Source organism: Antedon bifida, chromosome 3 (genome assembly GCF_963402885.1).
Source record: "Antedon bifida chromosome 3, ecAntBifi1.1, whole genome shotgun sequence".
NCBI lineage: Eukaryota > Metazoa > Echinodermata > Crinoidea > Comatulida > Antedonidae > Antedon > Antedon bifida.
The window spans coordinates 17,652,179-17,675,617 of record NC_136228.1 but is presented as its reverse complement, the minus strand read 5'-3'; the positions used below and the strand labels follow the sequence as shown (position 1 = coordinate 17,675,617).

Genomic DNA, 23,439 nt, shown 5'->3' with positions numbered 1-23,439 from the left:
GTAAATCCGCATTGTCTTAAGCAAAACAATTATCCGCATGGGATGAAAATTGTAGAATTTCACAATCATTTCGGTACTAGTTCTTAAATGCCGTCTGAATAAAGACGAATCAGAATTGTAAGTTTATATTAAGGTTACCTAGAAAATATCATTTAACAAAATGATATAAAAAATGTAAAAAGCGAACTAAAATAGAAGCCCCTAGTGAGATTTGAACTCACGACCACTGGTTTACAAGACCAGTGCTCTAACCCCTGAGCTATAGAGGCTGATGTTAACGTTATTGCATTGGTTTTTTTACACAGTATGTTTTATGATGTCAAGTTTTAACTAAACCATGTCCGTGTAAATCCGGATTATCTTAAGCAAAACAATTATCCGCATGGGATGAAAATAATGTACAATTTATCATAATCATTTCGGTACTAGTTCTTAAATGCCATTTGAAAAAAGACGAATCAGAAGTGTAAGTTTATAAGGTTATCTAGAAAATATCATTTTAAAAATGATATAAAAAATGTAAAAAGAGATCTAAAATAGAAGCCCCTAGTGAGATTTGAACTCACGACCCCTGGTTTACAAGACCAGTGCTCTAACCCCTGAGCTATAGAGGCAGTTGTAAACGTTATTGTATTGGTTTTTTTACACAGTATATTTTATGATGTCAAGTTTTAACTAAACCATGTCCGTGTAAATCCGGATTATCTTAAGCAAAACAATTATCCGCATGGGATGAAAATAATGTACAATTTATCATAATCATTTCGGTACTAGTTCTTAAATGCCATTTGAAAAAAGACGAATCAAAAGTGTAAGTTTATAAGGTTACCTAGAAAATATCATTTAAAAACTGATATAAAAAAAAGTAAAAAGAGATCTAAAAATAGAAGCCCCTAGTGAGATTTGAACTCACGACCCCTGGTTTACAAGACCAGTGCTCTAACCCCTGAGCTATAGAGGCATATGTATACGAATTGTATAGGGGTTTTTACACATTACGGTATATTTTATGATGTCAAGTCAACTAAACCATGACCGTGTAAATCCGGTTTGTCAAGCAAAACAATTATCCGCACAGGGTGAAAATTGTATAATTTCACAATCATTTCGGTACTAGTTTTTAAATGCCGTCTGAATAAAGAAGAATCAGAATTGCAAGTTTATATTAAGGTTACCTAGAAAATATCATTTAACTAAATGATATAAAAAATGTAAAAAGAGATCTAAAATAGAAGCCCCTAGTGAGATTTGAACTCACGACCCCTGGTTTACAAGACCAGTGCTCTAACCCCTGAGCTATAGAGGCAGTTGTAAACGTTATTGTATTGGTTTTTTTACACAGTATATTTTATGATGTCAAGTTTTAACTAAACCATGTCCGTGTAAATCCGGATTATCTTAAGCAAAACAATTATCCGCATGGGATGAAAATAATGTACAATTTATCATAATCATTTCGGTACTAGTTCTTAAATGCCATTTGAAAAAAGACGAATCAGAAGTGTAAGTTTATAAGGTTACCTAGAAAATATCATTTTAAAAATGATATAAAAAATGTAAAAAGAGATCTAAAATAGAAGCCCCTAGTGAGATTTGAACTCACGACCCCTGGTTTACAAGACCAGTGCTCTAACCCCTGAGCTATAGAGGCAGTTGATAACGTAATTGCATAGGGCTTTTTTACACATATTTTTATGATGTGACAAAAAGATATTGATTAGGACGATTTCAAACGCATATTGATAGCTAAGTGTTTAATTAATATCCAATTCACATTGTTTGTAGGGAAGCAACACCTCTTTACCTTGGCTGCTGACACACGAGACAGTTGATCGCGTCGTGATTGGTTAAATTACTTGCGTTGCGCTTTTTTGCGTTGGGTGCGGAGTGGGTGAACCAAACTTGCATAGAGCAAAAATGCGCATAGTTTAAGACAGCGAGTGCATAGGAAGAATGTCTGAATGACAAAATGGAAACGTGATGTTTTTCGGGAATGTATGCATGCGTACGCTAATGAACTATAGACGATAAGCGGTACTAGCGGAAAACAAAACTATTATAAACTATCTTATCTCTTATGACCATTTAAGGCCTACACAAAATGCGGAGACGGACGGTTGAGTGGAAATACCTGCTCAGGATACAGATTCTACGTAGGAGACAAGCACGCGATTTTCCGTTTACCGGTACTTTCATTTCAGCAGATTATCGGGACACCTTCGGAACCCAACAATCTCCTCAATAGGATTGGACATAAAATACATGTATTTTTTTATGGGGAAGTATCCGCTGGATAGGGGACGTGTCCAACAAACTTGATCACATGATAAGCAGTTAGTTCTTACTAGGACGCAACTCTCGACTAGCGTCTATGTGCAATTTGGCCATTACAGGCAAAGTTCAGGTATCAGATGATCAGTCTGCGGCGCGTACCCCATGTGCTTGTGTTGCGTTGAGTCAGTCTTGCGTGTGAACCGTTTAAATAACTAAAATAACACGTTTCACTATATATTTTGTATTATCCATCGTTCCAATCGTATACGAGTATCCCATAGAAAGTTTGCGGTATCATTCCGTTGTGCAACAGAATGTTACCAATTTAATCAAAATCTGGTTGAATCCAGGAGTCATGAGTTCAAACCTCGTAATTCTTTAAAAAATGTGTTATTGTCGCTGACACAATGTTCCTATACTATCATATATTTATTCGTCACAGAGACCATGAATCATTAATCATCTTGTTGTTATCGTAAACATACTGCGTTGGCCTTACCGTATTAACTATTATTCAATCATTTTAAACGTAGGCCTAGACTCCATCAAATTTATTACCCAAGTAGTGAATGAGTTTGCATTATTTTTTAAATCTAATACACCATATTCGGTTCTTATAATTATTGATAAGAAATGCTAATGCGTAGCCTAGTTGAAGAAATATGAATATGGGTCATGCGTATTGTTCTTCTGTGAAGCAAGTTCTATAGTGTTAGGTGAATGGTGGATGTGGTCTCGCCAAACAACAAAACTTATAGTATCCTGTTTACGTCAATAGGGAGAAAATACAATGTACACTATAATGTTTATACAACATCTACTTATTTTTGTTGTTAATCCAGGTTTCTTTATACACACCATCACACTCTCTGCAACCGTATTGACATAACTATAATAAACAATACCTGATTCCTTCAACTACCGGGTAATATTGAATAAACTTAGGAAGTTACTTAATAACAGTAGGCCTACACAACATTTCCACGTAATAGCTGACTATGTGTTTTATCTTCATTCAGGGTACAGTAGGAAATAGCTCCTCTTAAATACCAAGCCCAACCAAGCCCTCCAAGCGCTATCAATTATAATCCAAGCCTACCATTATACGTGTATATTATAAATAACAAAATGTTTAGAGTGTTCATTAAAAAAAATCATACTTTTGAGGCGATTTTGGTGTAAAAAAATGTTCAGCCTCGAGAATGTACAATGCGTCAGAAATGCGTGTATTGCGTCAACTAGTATGTTTGCGTCGACATATGACGGCAAATGCAATGTTGACGCGATTATTAAAACATTAATTTTCAACTTTTTTACAACAAAATCGCTATAAAAATTTTAACGTTATTGATGACATGCAATTAACACGCTAAATAGATCCTATTTTGTATGATTTAAACTTTATACTGGTAGGTCTTGGTTATAAATTGATGGGGCTTGGTAGGACGTCGGTTTGGGCTTATTTGTTTTATTGGTTTTTCCACACATTTAAAAAACATTTTTTACAGATTACGAAAAAGATAGCATCACATAACTTAAAAATTACAATTTGGTATTGAGGAGGACCCTATTCAACACCATTGGAACCCAACAGTTCCCTTAATATGGATATCCTCTGACAGAGGACACCATATTAATCGCGGATTGACTGTAAATGTTGTTTCCTTAATGGAGGGGGGTGGGGCGGTGTCTAAAAAAGGGTGTCAAGGAGGTGTTCTACTGTATCCACATGGTTTTATATTGATTGGTCTATACATGTGCATGAAGGAGATGCGTCCCTTTAATAGAGATGTTCTCTTTTGCTGTATGTTAAAACGTGTTGTTCTCCGTTGCGTTTGGCAGCCAAGTGTCACATTGGTGTCCCCTGAATAGGGTGTTCCAAAGAAGAGTTCGAATGTATAATTATAATGGTCCATATGTTTTTATAGACGATGCCCTTTATTGAGTAATTGTACGATTCCCCTACCCCTTCTTTTAATGAACTTCTCAGATCAATCCGGCTTTTCCGTCACAGTCTTCCGATTTAAAAATCAAATTATATGGAGCAATTGTTTAAAGTGTATTTGCATACACTTGAGCCTAGTGTGAATGGATAGGACAATGCCAAGTATGCATGCAATGAATAAATAAGTGAATAACGCGTTGTACAACTTGGCCACACTTGTCATTTATCCCGTTGTTTCTCCGAAGGCCAGGAGCTGCCCATAAGTGGATCAATCGTAGTAAGTTGGTTCCTGCAAACGGACTCCCATAGCTCTCTTCTTAATCACATAAGAATGGCTTTATATCCAGCAGCAATATGTAAGTTATTATTATTTAAACAGTGTATTCGTAAGATATGAAGGAACGTTTTTGTTGGCATTATGCCTTTATTGCTAACCGATTTATCTGGATTTTTTTTAATGGCTGTTGGTTATCCACCATGAATTGAGTGCACACTAAGATATACCACCCTAACCTAATCACGAATTAATGATAAAAATGTACACGATGTTTAACGTATTTTAAACTTAAATAATATGATTGTGTCCACCGGAAGACGGTAGCCCTTCTGCAGTCATCCATAGTTAGTAATACTGTACTGCTGTTTATATACCGTGTCAGGTGCCGTTTCATTTGGTTATGTGCACAATATTTAAATTATGAAAGAACCGTAGTACATTTTAATTCGTATTGCAAATGATTCCACGAAAAACTATCTATCTATCTATCTTATTTTTTTGTAAATACATATCATTGAAATTATACAGTACGTATTTAGACTTTTATTATTCCATTTTACCATTAAAACGGAAATATAGATAATAATAAAATGTTATTGTCAGTATAAGTAGATCACATCTATACGCCAAGACGACGAAGCAACGTGGATATTATATATATATACTATCGTTTGGTCATATCTTCAAATGCAATGCTGACTAATACCCATTCTGAAATTGTAGAGTTTGGAGAAGCTTTCACAACGCCGATAGGTTTGTACGCATGCGCAGATCATCAATATGTAACTTCGTAGTTTTCAGCGTTGCACAGTCCCTAAAGTAGGCCTATTTGGCGAATCTATTTGCGGTAACGATAAGCGGGTAGTTTCCCACCGTAGAATCTGTATCTAGACTGAGCGGATTTCTGCTCCGCGTTTTGTGTAAATGGTCATCATAAGAATTAAACATGATTCTATATTTTTGTTTGCTTGCCACTTACCGCTCGTCTGTGTAAATTGGCCTTAAGTCGGAACATCCTGTGATAGTTGCGCATATGAACTAAAAGTGTAGGCCTACGGTATATAAGCTAACCAAGCCCAGATCGCTATCGAGTATAACATTGTGTAGGTGTTTCTCGAACCAAATATAGGTCAATGTATATGTTACTATACCTACCATGATAAGTTTTGTCATTATTGATATAACTAGAACCGACAAACACAGTTTTTTTAATAGCTTTTATTTCCGGGAAGATTATGTTCATTCACAGCTAAATCATGGAGGTTATACCTTAATCAGGGTTGATTCAACAAAATGTTTACCCTTCACATTCTATTGAATCATTATAATAACTAAAAATCTCAAAAATTGATATTTTCAGGTTGATTGTACTATAATGATTCCACTAAATTTTCATATTCACACGTTTGTGATGCATACGGTATGGTATAATGGTTATGAATTTTTAGAGAGCAAACAAAACTGAAAGTCTCGAAGCGTTGAAGGCAAGTGAAAGAAAAGGGAGTGTAATTTCATATCAACATCCAATCCAAATGAGAATACGTCACAAATTCAATTCTTAATAATAACATTCTACAAAAAGGCAATTGATAATAAAACAAAAGATTTATAATAATATTCATTAGGCAAAGTTAAAAAAAAAATATAATTTATTAGAAGCAAGTAGGCTTCCGCTTACTCCGTCAATAACGCCAATACAAACATAAATAGAAAGTAGTTTAATAGCTTTTTCAACATTTTGTAAAATAGTAAGAGGTTAAACGGAACAGGTGTGTTTTGCAATATCCTTTACTACAGCTATGAATCGTTCAGATCATTATCAGCCATGCATTGGTATTATCATTAAAGATGTATTGTCTCCCAAAAACATGAACAATTAAGATTAATAAATCAGAATTTGAACATGTTATTTTGTAGTTTTAATATAGTTAATCACTTCCGTATGTTTTCACTTACAGAATGAAAAAAATAAATGGTCAAATTTAACTAAAAACCTATTGGCTGGCAGCCAATTTGACCATTTTTTGCTTTAAATTACAGGTTTTTTTTCAGGTAACAAATTTTCGATCCAATTGTTGTGGATAACTATTATGTAATACATTAAAATGGCATATTCTTTGTTACGAATTATTTTTTCAGGGGAAAATACATCTTTAAGTAAATCATCTTATGATTTTACATAATTTCGTTTTTAATTTGACCTCTTATTAAAATATTGTTTAGAACAAATTATAATATTTGACCTCTTCAGAAATCATTTCCCTTCAAACAAAATCTTAGGTTTACCTTTTCTGTACGCGTGGAACCTTGATCAACTGCGCAAGCTCGGAGAAAACAATAAGTCACTCCTCCCCAACGTAAATCGTTACAAATTCATAACAGATTTACCAGTACGGAACACTTACGCTGTGAGTCACACACAACCAAGTTATGAAGTTAGCTCCCTGGGTTTAGACAGGAACCGTGGTATTAATTCACTGACATTATATGGAATTCCCGTTGTTGTGGTAATATATTTCGTTTGATATGGATTTCATTTACAGACCTTGTGAGTACTGATTTACTTGTAGATTAAACTTGTTAGGCAAATAATATTTTTGTTTGATCTGTTCTACTCAACCAGAGACCTCGTTTTAATAAGGCTAATATGGAACGTCGCGTAACGTTTGATTTATATTAAACATCTCGTTTCCATTGTAATTGTTTGATTTATGTCGCCACAGGGGATCGATGGATACCTCGAAGAAACACATTAAGCGGTCTGCCGACTTTTTAATGTACACATACTTGCGTAAACTTCAATTTAAAAAGTTAGACAAAAGTTTGCGTATCGTATTACACTGATTAGTTTGTTACGTATTGATTCTACAAAGACCTACTTTTTTAGTCGCACAGTAGTGGATACTCGCGTACTACGTTTGGCAATATTGACAACTTTATTTTTATTCAGAGAGATAATTCTATAAGTGTATCCACAGGGGATGGGTTCTTTTCAAGGGTAACCGTTTTGAATGGTGACTTTATTTGTACTTTGGTCGCGTGTTACCTATTCCTGTTTGCGTATAACCGTGCATATTGACAATTCAACTCCCGTTGAGTTGTTGGCAATGATCTAAATTCCGCTAAGGACCTCGCTAAACCCACGTGTGTGGTGTTACAAAAGTATCAAGATACCAACACTGAAAATAGATATATTATCTCGTGTACGTACGTTACCATAGTTGCAAGGAAGAAAACAAAACATTAAAGCAATGCATGAACTTGTAATTAAATTTTAGTCAAACAAAAAACAAACTCGAGTTTGGATACAATCTACCATTCTTAAGAGTGTGACCATAAAAAACAATAACTTCATATAAACGTTCTTTTAAAAGTGCAAAATAACCTAATGAAACGCGAATGTTTTCGGCGCCATATACAGTACTGGATCACCAAGTTCAGACTCTTTATTTCTAAATATAAAGCGTGTCCTCTGTAACACCACGACGATGCAAGTCAACTTTGTTTGGTACCACTGACGACGATAATATTCCAAATATGTTTTAAGGGTGTATATTATATAATATGAGTGGACTAGTAACAAATATTGCTACCAAACAACTCAGTAACATTAAATTATTGCTCCCATGGTATCACAGTAGGTGAACACTTTTCATACCTACATGGCTATAACGAATTTAATCACCAATACGATTAATCAATTACTCAGGCCTACCTGTTGCTTTTGCAATTGTATTTGCTCAATTTATCCGTTTGATTTGATAGACTAATACATTTATAATAAAGATTTGTTGTTTTCGATTCGATGGTCTGAACAAGACCTTGTTGTTTCCGTCTACTCTTCCGTTCACTCTATGCTTAAAGCTACGTTCACACATGGAGGAATTAGTTTAGTTTAAACTAATTCCACCATTGTTTACACTAATGAAAAATGAAATAACTCATTCAGTTCTGACAGAACGTGCGTGTGTATCAAACGTGACACAGTCGGTGTCTTTTGTCCGGCTATATATTATACAGGATAGGCTCATCTTGAACATTTCTTAAAATGTAACTTTTAAATTGTATTTTTCAGGTTTTCTTGTGGCAATATTAGTTATCGGGGTGCATTCAGAGGTTGCAACGTTCAACATGGGTGGTGTAACCGGCAATATAACGTTCACATCGATTAACGGCGGTGGTTATACCATAGTCACAGCACTATCAGGTCTTGAAGGTACTTATTCTTGGGGAGTACACCAATTTCCAATGTTTTACAACATAAAATCGCCGTGTTCAGCAGTTGGTAACGTTGTGCACAGCTTTTCCGACGAGTCTGGTACATTATCATCCGTGACAAATCAACCACTAACCAGCACCTTAAATGAACCGATTGTCGACCGATCTCTTGTTTTGTTATCTACCACCAATGGTGATCGAATTTGCGCGCACATTCATCGTGACACAGCAGACGTCGTGACAGCGGTGGCCAAGTTTCAAAAACCATTTGCAGGTACGATAATGCTACGACAAGACGCAATCGATAGTACAGCAATTACGACCGTGTTTGTCGATCTATACGATACAGTGATGCCAATCGAAGCTGCAACGTATAACTGGAGAGTAGCAGAATTCACCGGTGATGTAGATTTTGATCTGTCTCCTGAAATGATATGCAATCAAGTTATATCAAGTGAACCATATAATCCAACAAATAAAGATGCATGTAATCAAACCAATCTATCTAATTGTTCCATCGGCGATTTAACTGGAAAGTTTAATGCCCTGACCGTTCAACCAATTCATTCGATTGAAAAGCAGTTCTTTGACGACACTAATCTTCCACTTTCTGGTAGTAATTCGGTTATACAACAGATTCTAGTCTTGGAGAATGGAAACGCCAGGTCTTGTGCTTATATAAGAACACTCTTGGGTAAACAAGTAACTACTTTTATAGACGCAGACAATGTACAAGGACTTTTTAATTTTCGACAAAACTCTCCATTAGATTATACACGTGTTGACATTCATTTGAATAATATGCAAAATTTAGCAGGTGGTTACCACATCCATAAGTTTCCGGTTCCACAGCGATTTAGCGCTGAAGATCAGATTTGCAGTGGTGATTCAGTGTCTGGTCACTTCAACCCATACAATGTAGTAGTAGATGGCACATACCCCGCACCCACCACTGCAACACTAGACATGTACGAATTGGGCGATCTAAGCGGAAAATATGGTGATTTTGTTGGTCTTGATAATGTTAATGAAGCTTACATGGATTGGAATCTACCACTGTTTGGAAGCAATAGTGTCATTGGCCGCTCAATCGTTATTCACTTTTCCGCAGACGGGGCCCGATGGGTTTGCAGTACAATTGGCTATCCAGGAGAGGTAAAGACTGTATACGGACAATTCCAGACGCCTGTTGTTGGAAGTATAATATTCAGGCAAATGGCAGACGATCCATTGTCCGATACTTCTGTGTTCATTGATGTCGCATATGGGAATGGTTCTCCGGCAACGCATGATCACAACTGGCATGTACATATTGCAAAGGTCGGTGGTGACATGATATCTGATACAGGAGTTTGCAAGAGCTGCGAAGGGCATGCCAACCCTTTCAATGTATACCTAGATGAATATTCAGATTGTAATCCAAACTACCCAATGAGATGTGAAGTTGGTGACTTGGCAGGAAAACATGGACGGATCACTATTGCAGATTCTATGAACACGAAAGAAGGAAGGTTTTTTGCCACCGATGTACAACTACCTCTGTCGGGCTTTGGATCAATTGATGCAATGAGTATGGTAATACATACCCCCAATGCTGGAGCTCCACGCTTTGCCTGTACCGATATACACGCGCTTGAACCTAAAGTTATATGCACCAGTACGTGGACAGACGGGCCTGCATCTGGTGAAATGCGTTTTACGCAGGAATCTCTTTACGATAAGACTACTTCAGAAATCAGTATGGAAAACCTGGGAATGGAAGCAGGCGGATATCATGTTCATCTTCTACCAGTACCAATGGAAGCAGACTCTCCATGTAGCCCCGCGTCAGTCCAAGGTCATTTCAACCCGTTTAACTCCGTTACACCCACAAATGGCACTGATGACATGTTCGAAGTTGGAGATTTAAGTAGTAAATACGACTCATTTGCTGGAAAAGAAACATTCGATAGAGTGTACCATGATTCAAATCTATATTTATTTGGGCCTCAAAGCATTGTGGGGCGATCCATTGTGATCCACAGGGATGACGAGACCGCTTCCCGATGGATGTGTTCATCACTGGAGCAGAAACTACCAGCCGGTGCTTTTCAAATTGACGTGGAGTCAAAAATCAATAGTAACACGTATTCAGGCTACATAAAAATGGTGAGTTAATGAACTTCTATTATTTATCCTAAAATTAAAGTATAAATACATACTCGTTTTAGATTTAACGAAGAACCAGCATTTTGATTCTGGAATAGTTTTAAGATTTCGTATAGGAGGCCATAAGGACAACAAATGAGAATGGAAGACATTATTGGTACATAATGACTTGTTGATTTATCTTATCATATCAAAAGTAAACCAAATGTCGCAGTACATCAAACTAGCTCTATTTCGTATATGGTAGAATATCTATATTTTTTAAACGATGCTTTAGAAATAACAATGAGAAATGAGAGCCTATTAAAGAGCATGATGACATATCACATGCTGTCTGAGTTAATTTATAAGGTTAATATTAGCTAAAACCGTGCTCCCTGTATAAACACTGCAGGAACCTAATAATTTATTGCGATCAAGCTTCTTTCTTGCTGGTGTTCTTTTTCATTGATTGGAGCATTTAGCCTAACTTTTGTATATAGATAATCATTACTATTATTCAAAGTTATCGTCACAATAACATAAACTCCTGTGCCTGGTTCCCCACTAGGACGCAACGCAACTAAGGACGTAAGCGGAACTTAAACTTGGTTTCCCACAAGGACGCAACGCAAGCGAGTTGACCAATGACAAGCGACAGTTCAAATAATTCATCGCTTGTGATTGGTCAAATCCCTTACGTTGCGTCACGTCATTGTGTTGCGTCTCTAGTGGGAACCACGCTTAAGTAATGGGTTATTCGTTATGCGTTGCGCGTAAGTCTTTGCGTTGTGAGTCCTAGTGGGAAAGAAGCTTTAGGGATGGAGTATGTTCTACCTTCTGTATTCACGGCTGCCAAACCATTAGAATAATACAGTTAGTTTATAATTATGTTGAAATACCTAATAACCAGATACTGATCTATCAATTAAATAATGTAAACATATTTCTTCTACATTCTGGCTGCTGTGTATTGTATGTAAACATTTAAATGCCCTCCTGACGGCAAGCAAGAACATTAACATAAACAGACTGTGGGGGTTATTAAGGATCCATATGTTGAAAGTTAAGTTTGCATCTCGGGTTAAAGTAATCACTTTATTAAAAAATAATCCATATGGCAGAAAGTGCATACATTGTACATGGAGTATAGCCAGTGGGTGGTAGGATTATCTAATTTTAACAATATTGAATAGTTTATTTGTTATTGTGCCAGATTTTTTCCAAACTATAGTTATAAACTAATTCTTTCTATAGAAACTGAATATTTCCTTAATAAAGGAACTACTTTAGATGTGCTAAATTAGTTCATCTACCATTCCCCAATTTTCCCGTAACTAGCTACAAATTCAATATTTTACACAATGGGTTGGCATAAGTAAGTAATGTCAAAGTTGTTTACTGCGTCAAATATACTAATAACAATTATACTGTAAATATGCACTGGAATTACCTACAATACAAACTTATATCAGGCATGAAATCTGTCACAAATGTCTAGATGTCGATGAATAGGCCAGTTATCTTAATAATCACAATCGTGAATAGTACATTCATCATTCTACTTTTCAATCTAAAGTATACATTCAACTCTCCCAATACCAGATTATCCCCTCACAATACTTGTATTGAGAATCAAAAAGATCAAAATTCTTGACTATTATTAATAAGTGGGAGAGGTTGTACGTTTGTCCATTATACAATGTTTTGCTATGCACGCATCTGTACACATGGGGTATCAAAATGACTGCAAGCAATTGTACTGGTAAGGTTTAAAACTACAAAACCTGCCTGTGTATTTTCCAAGTACTGCATAATTGTATGTGTAAGGGATTGTTTACAATTTTAATAGATCTGGTATTATACTTACAGTACTACCACTACCAAAAGCCAATCTATAGGCCAGCTATGAACTAGGAAGTCCTTTGTTGTAATAGCATTCATATGTATAATTCAAATGTTCGGCGTTAAGTCTATACTGCAATTTCTGTTTTCAATTTTAATCATTTTAACAGTATTTTAACTATATATTGGCCTATTAACTCTGTTTTAATATTGGGCTTAGTGTTTGGTTTTTCTTTTATTTTTAAATTTATTGTCTTAATTATGCCAAGCAAAATGAACTTCCATTTTAAGTGGACCAATACAATTTCTTGAATCTTGAAATCTTGTCCATGTAATGTAAATATTTTTATATTTAGCTTTCACATTCAATTATACCCTTTCAACGTTAAAGACGTTATCTCGGTAAGAATTTGATTGTGCAGTGGTTTTGTATTTTTAAAATTTGCATCTGTGTTTGAAGGGGTTAATTGTTTTTATGTTTGAGGGGACCCCACAGGATGTAATTAGAGGGCTGTCCCTGGTACTATACAAAATGCATTTTTCATTTCTGTTTTTGTACTTGTATGGTACCAAAATAAATCAAATAAATTAATATTTTCTTTTTTTAGTCACAAGTTCACTATGGGACTGGATTGCTAAGTGATACAACAATTGAACTGTCTTTGGCACCTATTGGAGACTATGTGGTGGTAAGTGCTCCAAGTCTATAGTTAATTTTATTGTCTTTTTTTATGTTCCAATTTGTTTCTGTTTTTTTTTTTTATTATACGTATGAAACGCCATATGTGCCAAAATATTTATCTTTTTACTAATATTAAGTCGAAACACAGTCTAGAACCTAGACTAGCAGTAAACATGTTAAAGTATACTAAATTTTGACAAGAATTTACTAAAGTTAACAAGATAGCAAAATAATTAATTGAAAATAATATGCAGAATGTGGAAGACACAGGTGTAGAATGTTTTGTTTTCGCTTACTATTCCAGTCACAAGTTTGACTAAACTTCCTCCTCCCTAAAAACTTAAACCTTAAACCTTAAACTTAAAACCTCCCTAAATTGAAAGTTCCATTTATCAAACAAAAGGTGAAATACAATGATAGGAACTTCATTCAAACTATATTGTAATAAAACAAAATAAAGAATGTTATTACGGATATTAAATAAATTGGATAATAAGGAAAAATTTATTTTAAAAATATTTATTTACTAATGTACTATATATGGTTTTTTTTTTTAAATCTTGGTTGAATAAATATTGCCAATGCCAATTTGAACTTGGGTTCTAAAATGAACTGTAAACACTTAACACATCATTGGTGGCATTTGTCTCCAATAGTAATAATGTACACTATCATTGGTGGCATTTGTCTCCAATAGTAATAATGTACACTATCATTGGTGGCATTTGTCTCCAATAGTAATAATGTACACTATCATTGGTGGCATTTGTCTCCAATAGTAATAATGTAAATTTAAATTTATTACAAAAAAAGAGCCTTTGTGAAGAAATAGCCTGAATTACTAGTGACAATTGATTTGAATGAACATTGATACCATGCCAATCAAAGGATTAGAGATACCTTTATAGATTAAATTGGATTAGGGGATACAATACAAAAGTATAATAAACCTTGATAGACCAATATGGTATTAAAGTGTATTACGTTTGAAGTAGAATTAAACGCTTCAAAGCATTGTAGGCCCTGGACGGACGGACGGACAGACAGACAATATGTTACTGTATGAAGTAGGATACACATTGGATACTATCCAAAAATAGTGCATCAAGTACACATAAGTGATTTATATGTTGTTGCCCAATAGGACACTTTACTGTAGCTTCCATATTTGATTAAAACTGTTGGATGTACTAATAGCTTCGCCAAAAAAAAAAAAATACAGTAGTTTGTTTCTGGTAGAGTGCCAAGGGGGTGGATTTTTTTTGTTCAAATAAACAAATTTTCCCCATAATTTAATTTTTCAAATCAAAAAAAATGTCTCCATAAGTTTTTGTTTCATTTATTGCATGTATACAATCCATATAAATAAATGCTACGCTACAGGATATTATTTTTAAAAAAACCACTTGAAAAATGTTAAAAATCCACATAATTATTCTAATGAACCTGTTGCTTAACAACCCTACAAACACAAAGTGCATCCAGATATTTGTTTTCAATCTTCCCCTTAATAGCTAGTAATATATTAATACAGTATCTGTTTTTATTTACAGGACACCAACATCGCCTGGCAAATAATATCCAATTACGGCTTTGATAAATGTGTGAAAAATTCAGACAACAGTGACAAAACCTACAACCCATATGTTGTTGACGATTCCAAGGTAAAGATTTTCAATTTCCTATTGTTTGAAATGACAGATGTAAGTACACAACGAATAAAGAAATTAGACAATTAAGGATAGATTGTATTTAAGGGTGCTTAAAAACTGGCTAATGAGGACCCTTATATGGCCTTGTTAAATATTTGTTTAGAATGGTGTCGCAAATAAAATGGTTTCTCACGTTTCCTTGTTGTGATTTATCAAAAATGTGAAAAGGTATGATGGCGTTTGAAAAGAAACAACACGGTCAATAACTTTAGATGTTAAACGACGGTCCCATGATTTTGAATGTCACTTTGTCTGGAAATATGTTAATTTATGAGAACATTATGATGCATTGTTTGACAGCTATCAAACTGGGGGAAATTTGTTCCGGAAGTTTATTGTTTATTTTTTGGGGCTAAAAATACCCATGAATGACAAGTGTGCTTTGTACTCATTTTCTGTTATTTTTAAAAGGTATTTAATTCATCAGCAATAGAATAATTGGTTAATATTTACAAAAGGGGAGTTGAAAGTAAATATGGATTATCATTAATATAAAGGTGCCCTTATGTTGATATGGAACTCAATTCAACTCAACTGTGTCGACATAAGCGCTCCAAACAACTGAACCCAACTGACCGGCACAACAAAATTTCGACATAAGCTTAGTTGCTTTTAGTTGCCAATGTTTTTTCAGAACTGAATACCTCAAATCAGTCAAGCATGCGGTATGGGTACCCGCGACCAGTAGGGATCAGTTTGATGTTATTGTAAAAAGCGCTCGCGCATACTGGTTCTATAAAACTACGAATCGAGTCATGTGTACCGATGGTAACCACGACCAGTTACAATCAGTTCCAGTTCCTTTCAGTTGAGTTAATAGTTTTGGATTTGAACCAGTAGAAGAATGTCTGGGGTGTCCAATGAACTTTGCTCCCACTGTTGTGGTAGTATTTTGAATTATTGAACACAAAAATCATGACCGTTACTGTTTGGAAATTACCACATGTATGCAAATTAACCATTTTTATTTGGGTAGAATTTTGTAGATGTTCTCGTTGCTATAATTCTACACCTGTGGCTATCATAAAGCTCTGTCTACACTATCAAACTACAGTAAATTTGACAAAAAAAGTGTGATGTGCCCAAATATGGTAGTTGTATGCCCAAATATGGTAATGATTTTTTAGGAGAACCTCTACCATCTGCCCAAAATTGTCCCATTTATCCTCCCAACCCTAATTGTTTTGCTTCTGTATACCATAAGTTGAGTTCACACAAAGGTGAAAAAACACATTAATATGAATACATATTTTGCAAACAAATTGTTTAAGTATTATGATTGACGTGGCCAGCAGATCAACCCATATGGCTTTATGCTTGAACGAATAGCAAATTGATGATGCTTGATTGTTAGAAAATTCCCAATTAAATAATTCAACCTGTAAATTTGTTTTGTATAGGCTGATGGCACTGGTATTTCAATTGAAATTCCTACTAATCAAATATTACAATGTAAAAGAAATATTAAAACCAGAAATATTTCTTACAAAAAAAGCTGCTCGCTTATTGATGTAACAGTTTTAAAGATATATTGTCCCTCTGAAAAATATTTTTTATTTCAAATTTGTTTTTTAATGTGTCATTTTATTGTTACATAATAGTTTTTTTACCTGAAAAAATGTAATTTAAAGCAAAAAATACTTAAATTGTCTGTCAGACAATGGTTTTTGAGTTATAATTAAACATTTCTTTTCTTTTTTTATATGTGAATAAATATTATTTTTTTGTTACAGAAGTGAATAACTTTGATATGAAACACAGACTCAATTTCTGTCACTTTAGTACAAACAAAAACTTTCATGGACTGTTTTGATAATAATTCAATGATTATCTGACAGCGAATTACAGTATTATATAATATCATGGGACTCATAAATACCAGAAATGCTTTGGGATTTGTCGTTCAACCTTTAGACTCTTTTCCCAGACGTTTTTTGGGTCTAGCAGCTGGGACCTATAAATTATAGTGGAGTATGCATTTTCGCAAAAATGTCAGTCTCTCAGTACTAAAACTGCTGCTTGCTTTATATCTGATTACGTCATCTCTTGTGATGTAGCGGGCTAGAGAAGCAGCGTGAAAATAGAAGATAAAAACAGTAAATTTAAAAGATGACGGTACACCCAACAAAAAAGAATTGTTCAGACGATTCATGTTTAAATAAGGGTCAAATCGATTAAATATGGTTATACCGAATAGTTTAAACTGACCACTGATATAAATGGTCTTTGCCAAGACCATTGCCTTGTGTAATCAAATGCTTATAGTAATGGAGTATTGATGTAAAATTTCGAATAAATTTAGTTCATGCGCATAAATTAAACCAATTTAATCATGCTCATATCAAACTACATTTATCCTCATTTAAATATAGTCATCCTTCATCATACCTAGTAGCTGCCATTGTCAATAAACAATTCCTTCATTATAAATGTTTGATCTATCTTTTTAAGATAATCATCTGAATTATTTATTCTTGAGAAATGTTACATATTTAGTCTCATTAATCATGACAATCATTAATGAACTTAACTCATTAATGTTTTTTATTTGACTTGTAGGAAAGTTATAATACAGAGTGTGGGCTATCTAGCCAAGTCCGGTGCACAGTAGGAGATTTAACACGTAAACACGGATATTTCAGCACCACGTTGAAACGTGCTATCTTTAATGATGTCAACTTGGACCTATCGGGACGAGCTGCAGGTTAGTGGCCAATATATATAATTCATTAAAACTTGGACAAAGAAAAAAAAGGTTTCTAGCTGCAAGATCGGTGAATCAAATTTATTTTTAGTTGAGTGAGAATGAAGTGTCAAAGCTCTACAGGTTGTTGACAAAAGAGGTCCAAGAGTTACCTTGGTTGAGAAGTGGAGATTCCTTGAACAGTCCACTTTATCCACTCATCGCATAATCTAGACTCTAATTAACAAAAAATATGGTAATATGAAAATACTTTTAAAAAATATTCACATTATGTATACAGTACAATGTAAAATGTACAATTTTCACAAATAAAAAAAAATGTTCAGGAAATATATTTGGAGTTAAAGACAAAAGGCATGTTTGGGTTGTGGTTGAGGTGTAACCTATGGGGGTCATAGTGAACCTGTGTACCCTTCTCCTCTCACCTAACCTCTCTGTAGGCCTAATAGCATACTGTGAACATGTGTCGGCATACCATGTCTAGTACACATTTCACTTGAATATGAATACCATTGAGAAATTCCACCTGTGTTTTTAATATTTTACCTTAAACAAATCCATCAAAATCTCACAAGAACTTTGATCCGTTCTAAGCAATCATGGTGTTGCAAATTATAGTATAATCTAAAACCCAACATTGTGTCATTTAAAGTTAAAAAGAAAAATGCCTTTTCTGAAACCCTAGAGATTGTAATGCAGGTTTTTCCAATTCAATTCATTATGTTGCATAGAAAGTTGTCTGAAATTCATTTAGATAGAAGATAACCTTTTCTGTATTTCATTTTAAAAAATAGTTAAAATGAAGTTAAGGACAAAAATGGACACAAGCGAGTGTATCATATTTTGATTGACTTTAATGATGAAATATGCATTAAAAACCATAGAATAAACAAATATTTAGCCTGAAAGAACATAATATTTAGGATTACATCTGCTGACTAACATGAGGTAGTTTAATTTCCAATATAGGACCGGCGTAAATATTAAGGCCATAGCAAGAGGTTAAAGATGCTTAAAACATAATTATTAATATAAAATATGACGATCTCTGCTGGGGAATTGGGGTGGTAATTGAAAATTCATGCTATAGCTATGGCCCTGAATATTGTTCACTAAACTAGATCAAGTTAAGGTTTAAATTGAGTAATGACAACATTTCTAATCTCAATTCCAATGTATTACATGATTTGTATAATTTGTTGGAAACTATTAATTTTTTCTTTCAGTAATTGGACACGACCTATACCTAACTGATGCAAGCAATAATAACATATACTGTGGAATACTGGAACCTACTTCAACAAGCGGAAAGCTAACTTCACTAACCTTTCCTCAAAAGGATATAAAATTTGATGCGTAAGCAAAATACTATTCTTGAAAAGGTTACCAGTCTATCTACTAGAAAGACCGTTGAAATGTGTTACACACACAGTACATTAGAGATTGATAAAAAGTACTAGGCCTAGGTTTGATGAACCTTCGTTGTAATATTGAAATTGATTTTTCTACTTAAAGGTACGATTTCCGAAAAACACTATCTGATAATATTGCTTCGCTTGAAATGTGGCAAATCGTAGCAACCATTGAACCAGTACGTGCCGAGCGAGAAGATTGCATTACAGTACAATTCTGGATTTTAGGTATTATCATATTTTTAAATTTTGAAAATCCTGGTAAAAATTGGCCCAGGTGTATTTTCCATTTTAACTGACCTGGGCATTTTATTTTTATTTTGCTGGACAGTTTAGATAATTGTGTCTATATCAGCCTAATTTTCAAGAAATAAGCACTTTATGAACTGCTGGAATAATTACTTTTGCTTAAGCAATGGGAAAGCAAGTCACATCCTTCCTGGGGGATATCTTTATGCCCAAATTTGGAGTATTTTTTTTATATAAAATGATCTACTACAAATTGATAACTTATTCTTCCATGGATAATATGACATGTGGTATGTTTAATAATTGATTGCTGGGGCAAGTTGTCTTTTAAGGCAGGTCTCATTTGTATCAAATGCTTGGCATAAAGTTGATCATTTTGAACTTAACCTTCGACAGTAACGCAAATCAATTCAACATTGCAACTTTCTTATGTGAACCCAGCCATCTTCCAATACTTGTTAATCTATTGGACTCTAACCCTTCACTGATTAAGCCATCTTTTACATTATTGACAAAATACTTCATTTTACATTAAACTTTCAGGAGAAAATCGTGAACAAATAGTGAGAGATATCAATGATGCGGAATATGAAGTTGGTTTGGGAAAATACTCGCAGACAGATATTTGTAATTCAGGTACAGGTCACCCTACTTTCTCCGATATTGTTTGTTTTTTCTTTCACATGTTTGAGGAAACGGACCGTAAACATGGCGACCCCGATTGTAATTTTCACCATGGCGTTCTTCCCTATCTACACAAAATATTTAATGCAGAAACTTAAAATGATATGAAGACAAAAATAAAGATTAGATTAAAACACTGTTGTTTTGTTCGATTATTTCTCTGATTTTCATATAGAAATAAATAAGTGGGTTTTTTTAAAATTAGAAAGTGAAAGAGGACTAGAGAATGCAAAAATAAATACTGAATTCTGAAAATATAAATGAACCATAAACTAAATATTTTGCCATTTGAATCTCGGACCACTTGCACTTTCAAACTTCCTGCATCGTCAATATTAATTTTCTTCAATGTTTTTTTTGTCAATTTTGATGCAGGCAAGTGAAAATGTTTTAATCCGTCTTGTTTATGTAAACTAACAAATAATATTTGAATATTAACAGTTTTGATTTGTTTTTTTATTTTTTTCAGCATTTTGTACTGTGTCATCTGTGTTCTCAATCATCATGCTAATTTTCTCATCAATCATCTTAAAAAATCATTAAAACATACCAATAATGACTAATTTATTAATACATTTTTTAACATACTGTACAAGCAATAATCAGGATAAAATAGTGCCTTTGTTTACAGGTTATGGTGAACGCCAAAAACAATTTTATTTTTGCTGTTAAATTGGCAAATAGGTTAAATAATTTATTTTGTATCGTGACTTAATATCCTTTGTACAATGTCTGAATGTTGTAAATAAGTGAGGCGTTTGAATGTACTGTATGGCAATCATAGAGGTATAAAGCTCTGTCTACACTATCAAACTGGTTTGACAAAAAAATGTGATATGTCATCATGTACATATCACATTTTGTCACATTAAGTTTGATAGTGTAGACAGAACTTTATAAAACTAGAGAGCCAACACAATCACAGTTCAAAATGAAAGGGACCATTTAATTTGGAAGCATACTGAATCAGCCAATCAAATATGCCCGTTTGAAATCGCACCCACTACTCAGTCCCAGGAATAGGCTTGCCAGTGTAGCATAGCAAAAAAGATACAGAACTACCTTACTGCTATATATTTAAAATGAAAATTTTCCCTGCAGTCACGCTCATTTACATTTACTATAAACAAAATTATTCATTAATTTTCATAACAATGGAATAAATTTGACAAAAATATGTGGTCTGATACATACAGTGGTTCTGAATAATTTTTGTAATCAATATTTTTATATACTAATATTGTGATATGGTGGTCATTTTGTAGTCCTTCCATGTTTGCATCAGTCCCCTAGTAATGGTGGCAATATGTACTGGCAACACATCTTTTTGTATACTGTACTGAATTAGTGTATTGATTATGTGTACCCTAAATTTGTTTAATTTTCATACAAACTGAGCGATAGTTCTTGGAGGGGATTCTGAGGTGGGTAATATTATCTATAAAAATTAGTATGCACAGTGAAAAAAATGTTCTAAATTTAATTTGAGTGCATATACCTTCCTATCAGATTCAGCCTTATGACTATGTATTGCTACAAATTGTATCTAACCTGCCTGCACAAACATTCCATCAAACTGTATATTAGGATTTGTTAATATTTTTAATGTTTCTTGAACAATTATTAAATATAAAGTACTTTAGCCTCAAATTCTAGAAATAAGAGATTAAATGCCTGCAGGATGCAATAATATCTTGCTAGTATATTTATGTCTCAGCTGCAGGGAAGTCATTTTGCTGGAGTAATTAAAAACACTAATTCAAATTAAGTGGGAAAATGTTCGCATTACTCAGCTATTCAGAATATTATGATTGGACGGACGTAGGTGTACTAAAGTTGGTTTTATGGATAGATGGTGTAAAAAGATCATCTTAACCTGAAATCATTCATAAAATCGTGCCTTAAGCCTGACTTAGCCTCAAATGTTTGCATCATCAATCAATTCTTAAGGGCATACAGTAATCTATAATGAAAATACAATTAAATGGTTATCGCTGATGATATTCATAAAACTTCTTTCACACGTATTACGAATCGCGTTAAATTAGATTCTAACTAACCTAAATTTTGCACTACATTGTACAAATATAACAATTAGGTAAATAAATAAATAAAAAGAATGTTGATGCTTTCTATATTATTTATTATTTAACCTATAGTTTATAAGAATCCATCTGGATAAAATTATTACTAAAAAATTTAGATTTTAAAATAATCCATGCACAGGGTCATTGGCACATGTAAAATGAGACACAGTAGATAAATAAATACACAGAAAAAATGGTTGAAGATGAAATGAGAAAATTAGCATGGCAAGTGTGGCTACAGATGGATAAAAGAAGAATTATTGTTAGAGGACGACAATGGAAAGTATTTTACTCGCCTACACAGTTTTATTTTTATGGTGGTAGTGCATTCACCTTTCAAGTGGAAATTTTTTTTTAAAGTTACTCAGGTGTACATAATACATTATAAATTTTGTTGCAATATGTACTACTACTCTAAAGCTCTGTCTACACTACCAAACTAGTTTGAAAGAAAAAAAAATGATGCGCCCAAATATGGTAGTGATATGACATCATTGTCCATATTATGGGTACATCATATTTATCACATAAAGTTCGATAGTGTAGACGGAGCTTAATAAAAAAGTCTTATAATTATTTAACTTCTATTAAATTCCATTCAAGAAAATATCCATAATTTATCATTCTTTCTACCTATCCTCTACATATAAATGTTGACAGCTAACATAAATAAGCATGGTTCTCTGGGACACAATTTGACCAATCGCAATTAAGAGATAATAAAAACCCATTACATGTACGTTGTTGTGTCCAATTGGGAACCAAGCTTAACCGATTACTTTACCAAAACATCATCCTTTATAATTGTAGTGAAAATAAGTAGGTGCTGGTAAAGATCAATCCATAACCCATTTTGAAATTGGTTTTAAAAAGGTTTTATTATATTTGTAAAAATTAAAACAAGTTTATTAATATTTTTATTTAAATGTTTACAAGTTTCTCTACAAATAAAATAATGTAAAGCACAGACTGTTGAGTTATTGTTTAAATCATTTACATTCTTGTTGTTGTGGCAAAAACCAAAATATAATTTATTAGTATATATTTTTAGGTTAATTTGAGTTGTGGGAACCTAGCAGCAGTGAGGTTTGCTGTAAGCAATGTCTTTAAACACAAACACTGCACATATTTTTGACAAATATGAGGTGTAAATACTGAAATGTAATTTATTAGCAGCAGTGAATTTGTTCCGTTTGGGCAATGACCGGGCACCAATCCAGTTT

At 33.8% G+C, this 23,439-nt stretch overlaps 1 protein-coding gene and 5 non-coding genes across 8 annotated transcripts; 1 reads left to right on the top strand and 5 right to left on the bottom strand.

Moving 5' to 3' along the window:
• Window positions 1-196: 196 nt before the first annotated feature.
• Trnat-ugu (transfer RNA threonine (anticodon UGU)) lies at window positions 197-269 on the bottom strand. The gene has a single exon. It is a non-coding gene; the product is annotated as a tRNA-Thr (tRNA).
• A 272-nt stretch (window positions 270-541) lies between these two features.
• Window positions 542-614, bottom strand: Trnat-ugu (transfer RNA threonine (anticodon UGU)). The gene has a single exon. It is a non-coding gene; the product is annotated as a tRNA-Thr (tRNA).
• A 274-nt stretch (window positions 615-888) lies between these two features.
• On the bottom strand, window positions 889-961 carry Trnat-ugu (transfer RNA threonine (anticodon UGU)). Its single transcript has one exon. It is a non-coding gene; the product is annotated as a tRNA-Thr (tRNA).
• Window positions 962-1,233: 272 nt separating this feature from the next.
• Trnat-ugu (transfer RNA threonine (anticodon UGU)) lies at window positions 1,234-1,306 on the bottom strand. The gene has a single exon. It is a non-coding gene; the product is annotated as a tRNA-Thr (tRNA).
• A 272-nt stretch (window positions 1,307-1,578) lies between these two features.
• Window positions 1,579-1,651, bottom strand: Trnat-ugu (transfer RNA threonine (anticodon UGU)). Its single transcript has one exon. It is a non-coding gene; the product is annotated as a tRNA-Thr (tRNA).
• Window positions 1,652-4,418: 2,767 nt separating this feature from the next.
• Window positions 4,419-23,183, top strand: LOC144837854 (uncharacterized). Of its 3 annotated transcripts, XM_078693143.1 has the most exons (9): window positions 4,419-4,575; window positions 8,572-10,862; window positions 13,295-13,375; window positions 14,922-15,032; window positions 17,640-17,784; window positions 19,011-19,140; window positions 19,300-19,424; window positions 19,989-20,081; window positions 20,599-23,183. In XM_078693143.1, the coding sequence occupies exons 1-9, from the start codon at window positions 4,551-4,553 to the stop codon at window positions 20,670-20,672; spliced, it is 3,075 nt and encodes a 1,024-aa protein (XP_078549269.1). In that variant the 5' UTR covers window positions 4,419-4,550; the 3' UTR covers window positions 20,673-23,183. The 3 variants fall into 3 exon arrangements, with proteins under 3 accessions (XP_078549269.1, XP_078549267.1, XP_078549268.1); XM_078693141.1 differs by lacking the exon at window positions 20,599-23,183 and having other exon boundaries at window positions 19,989-20,263; XM_078693142.1 differs by lacking the exons at window positions 4,419-4,575; window positions 20,599-23,183 and adding an exon at window positions 6,902-7,044 and having other exon boundaries at window positions 19,989-20,263.
• Window positions 23,184-23,439: the final 256 nt, after the last annotated feature.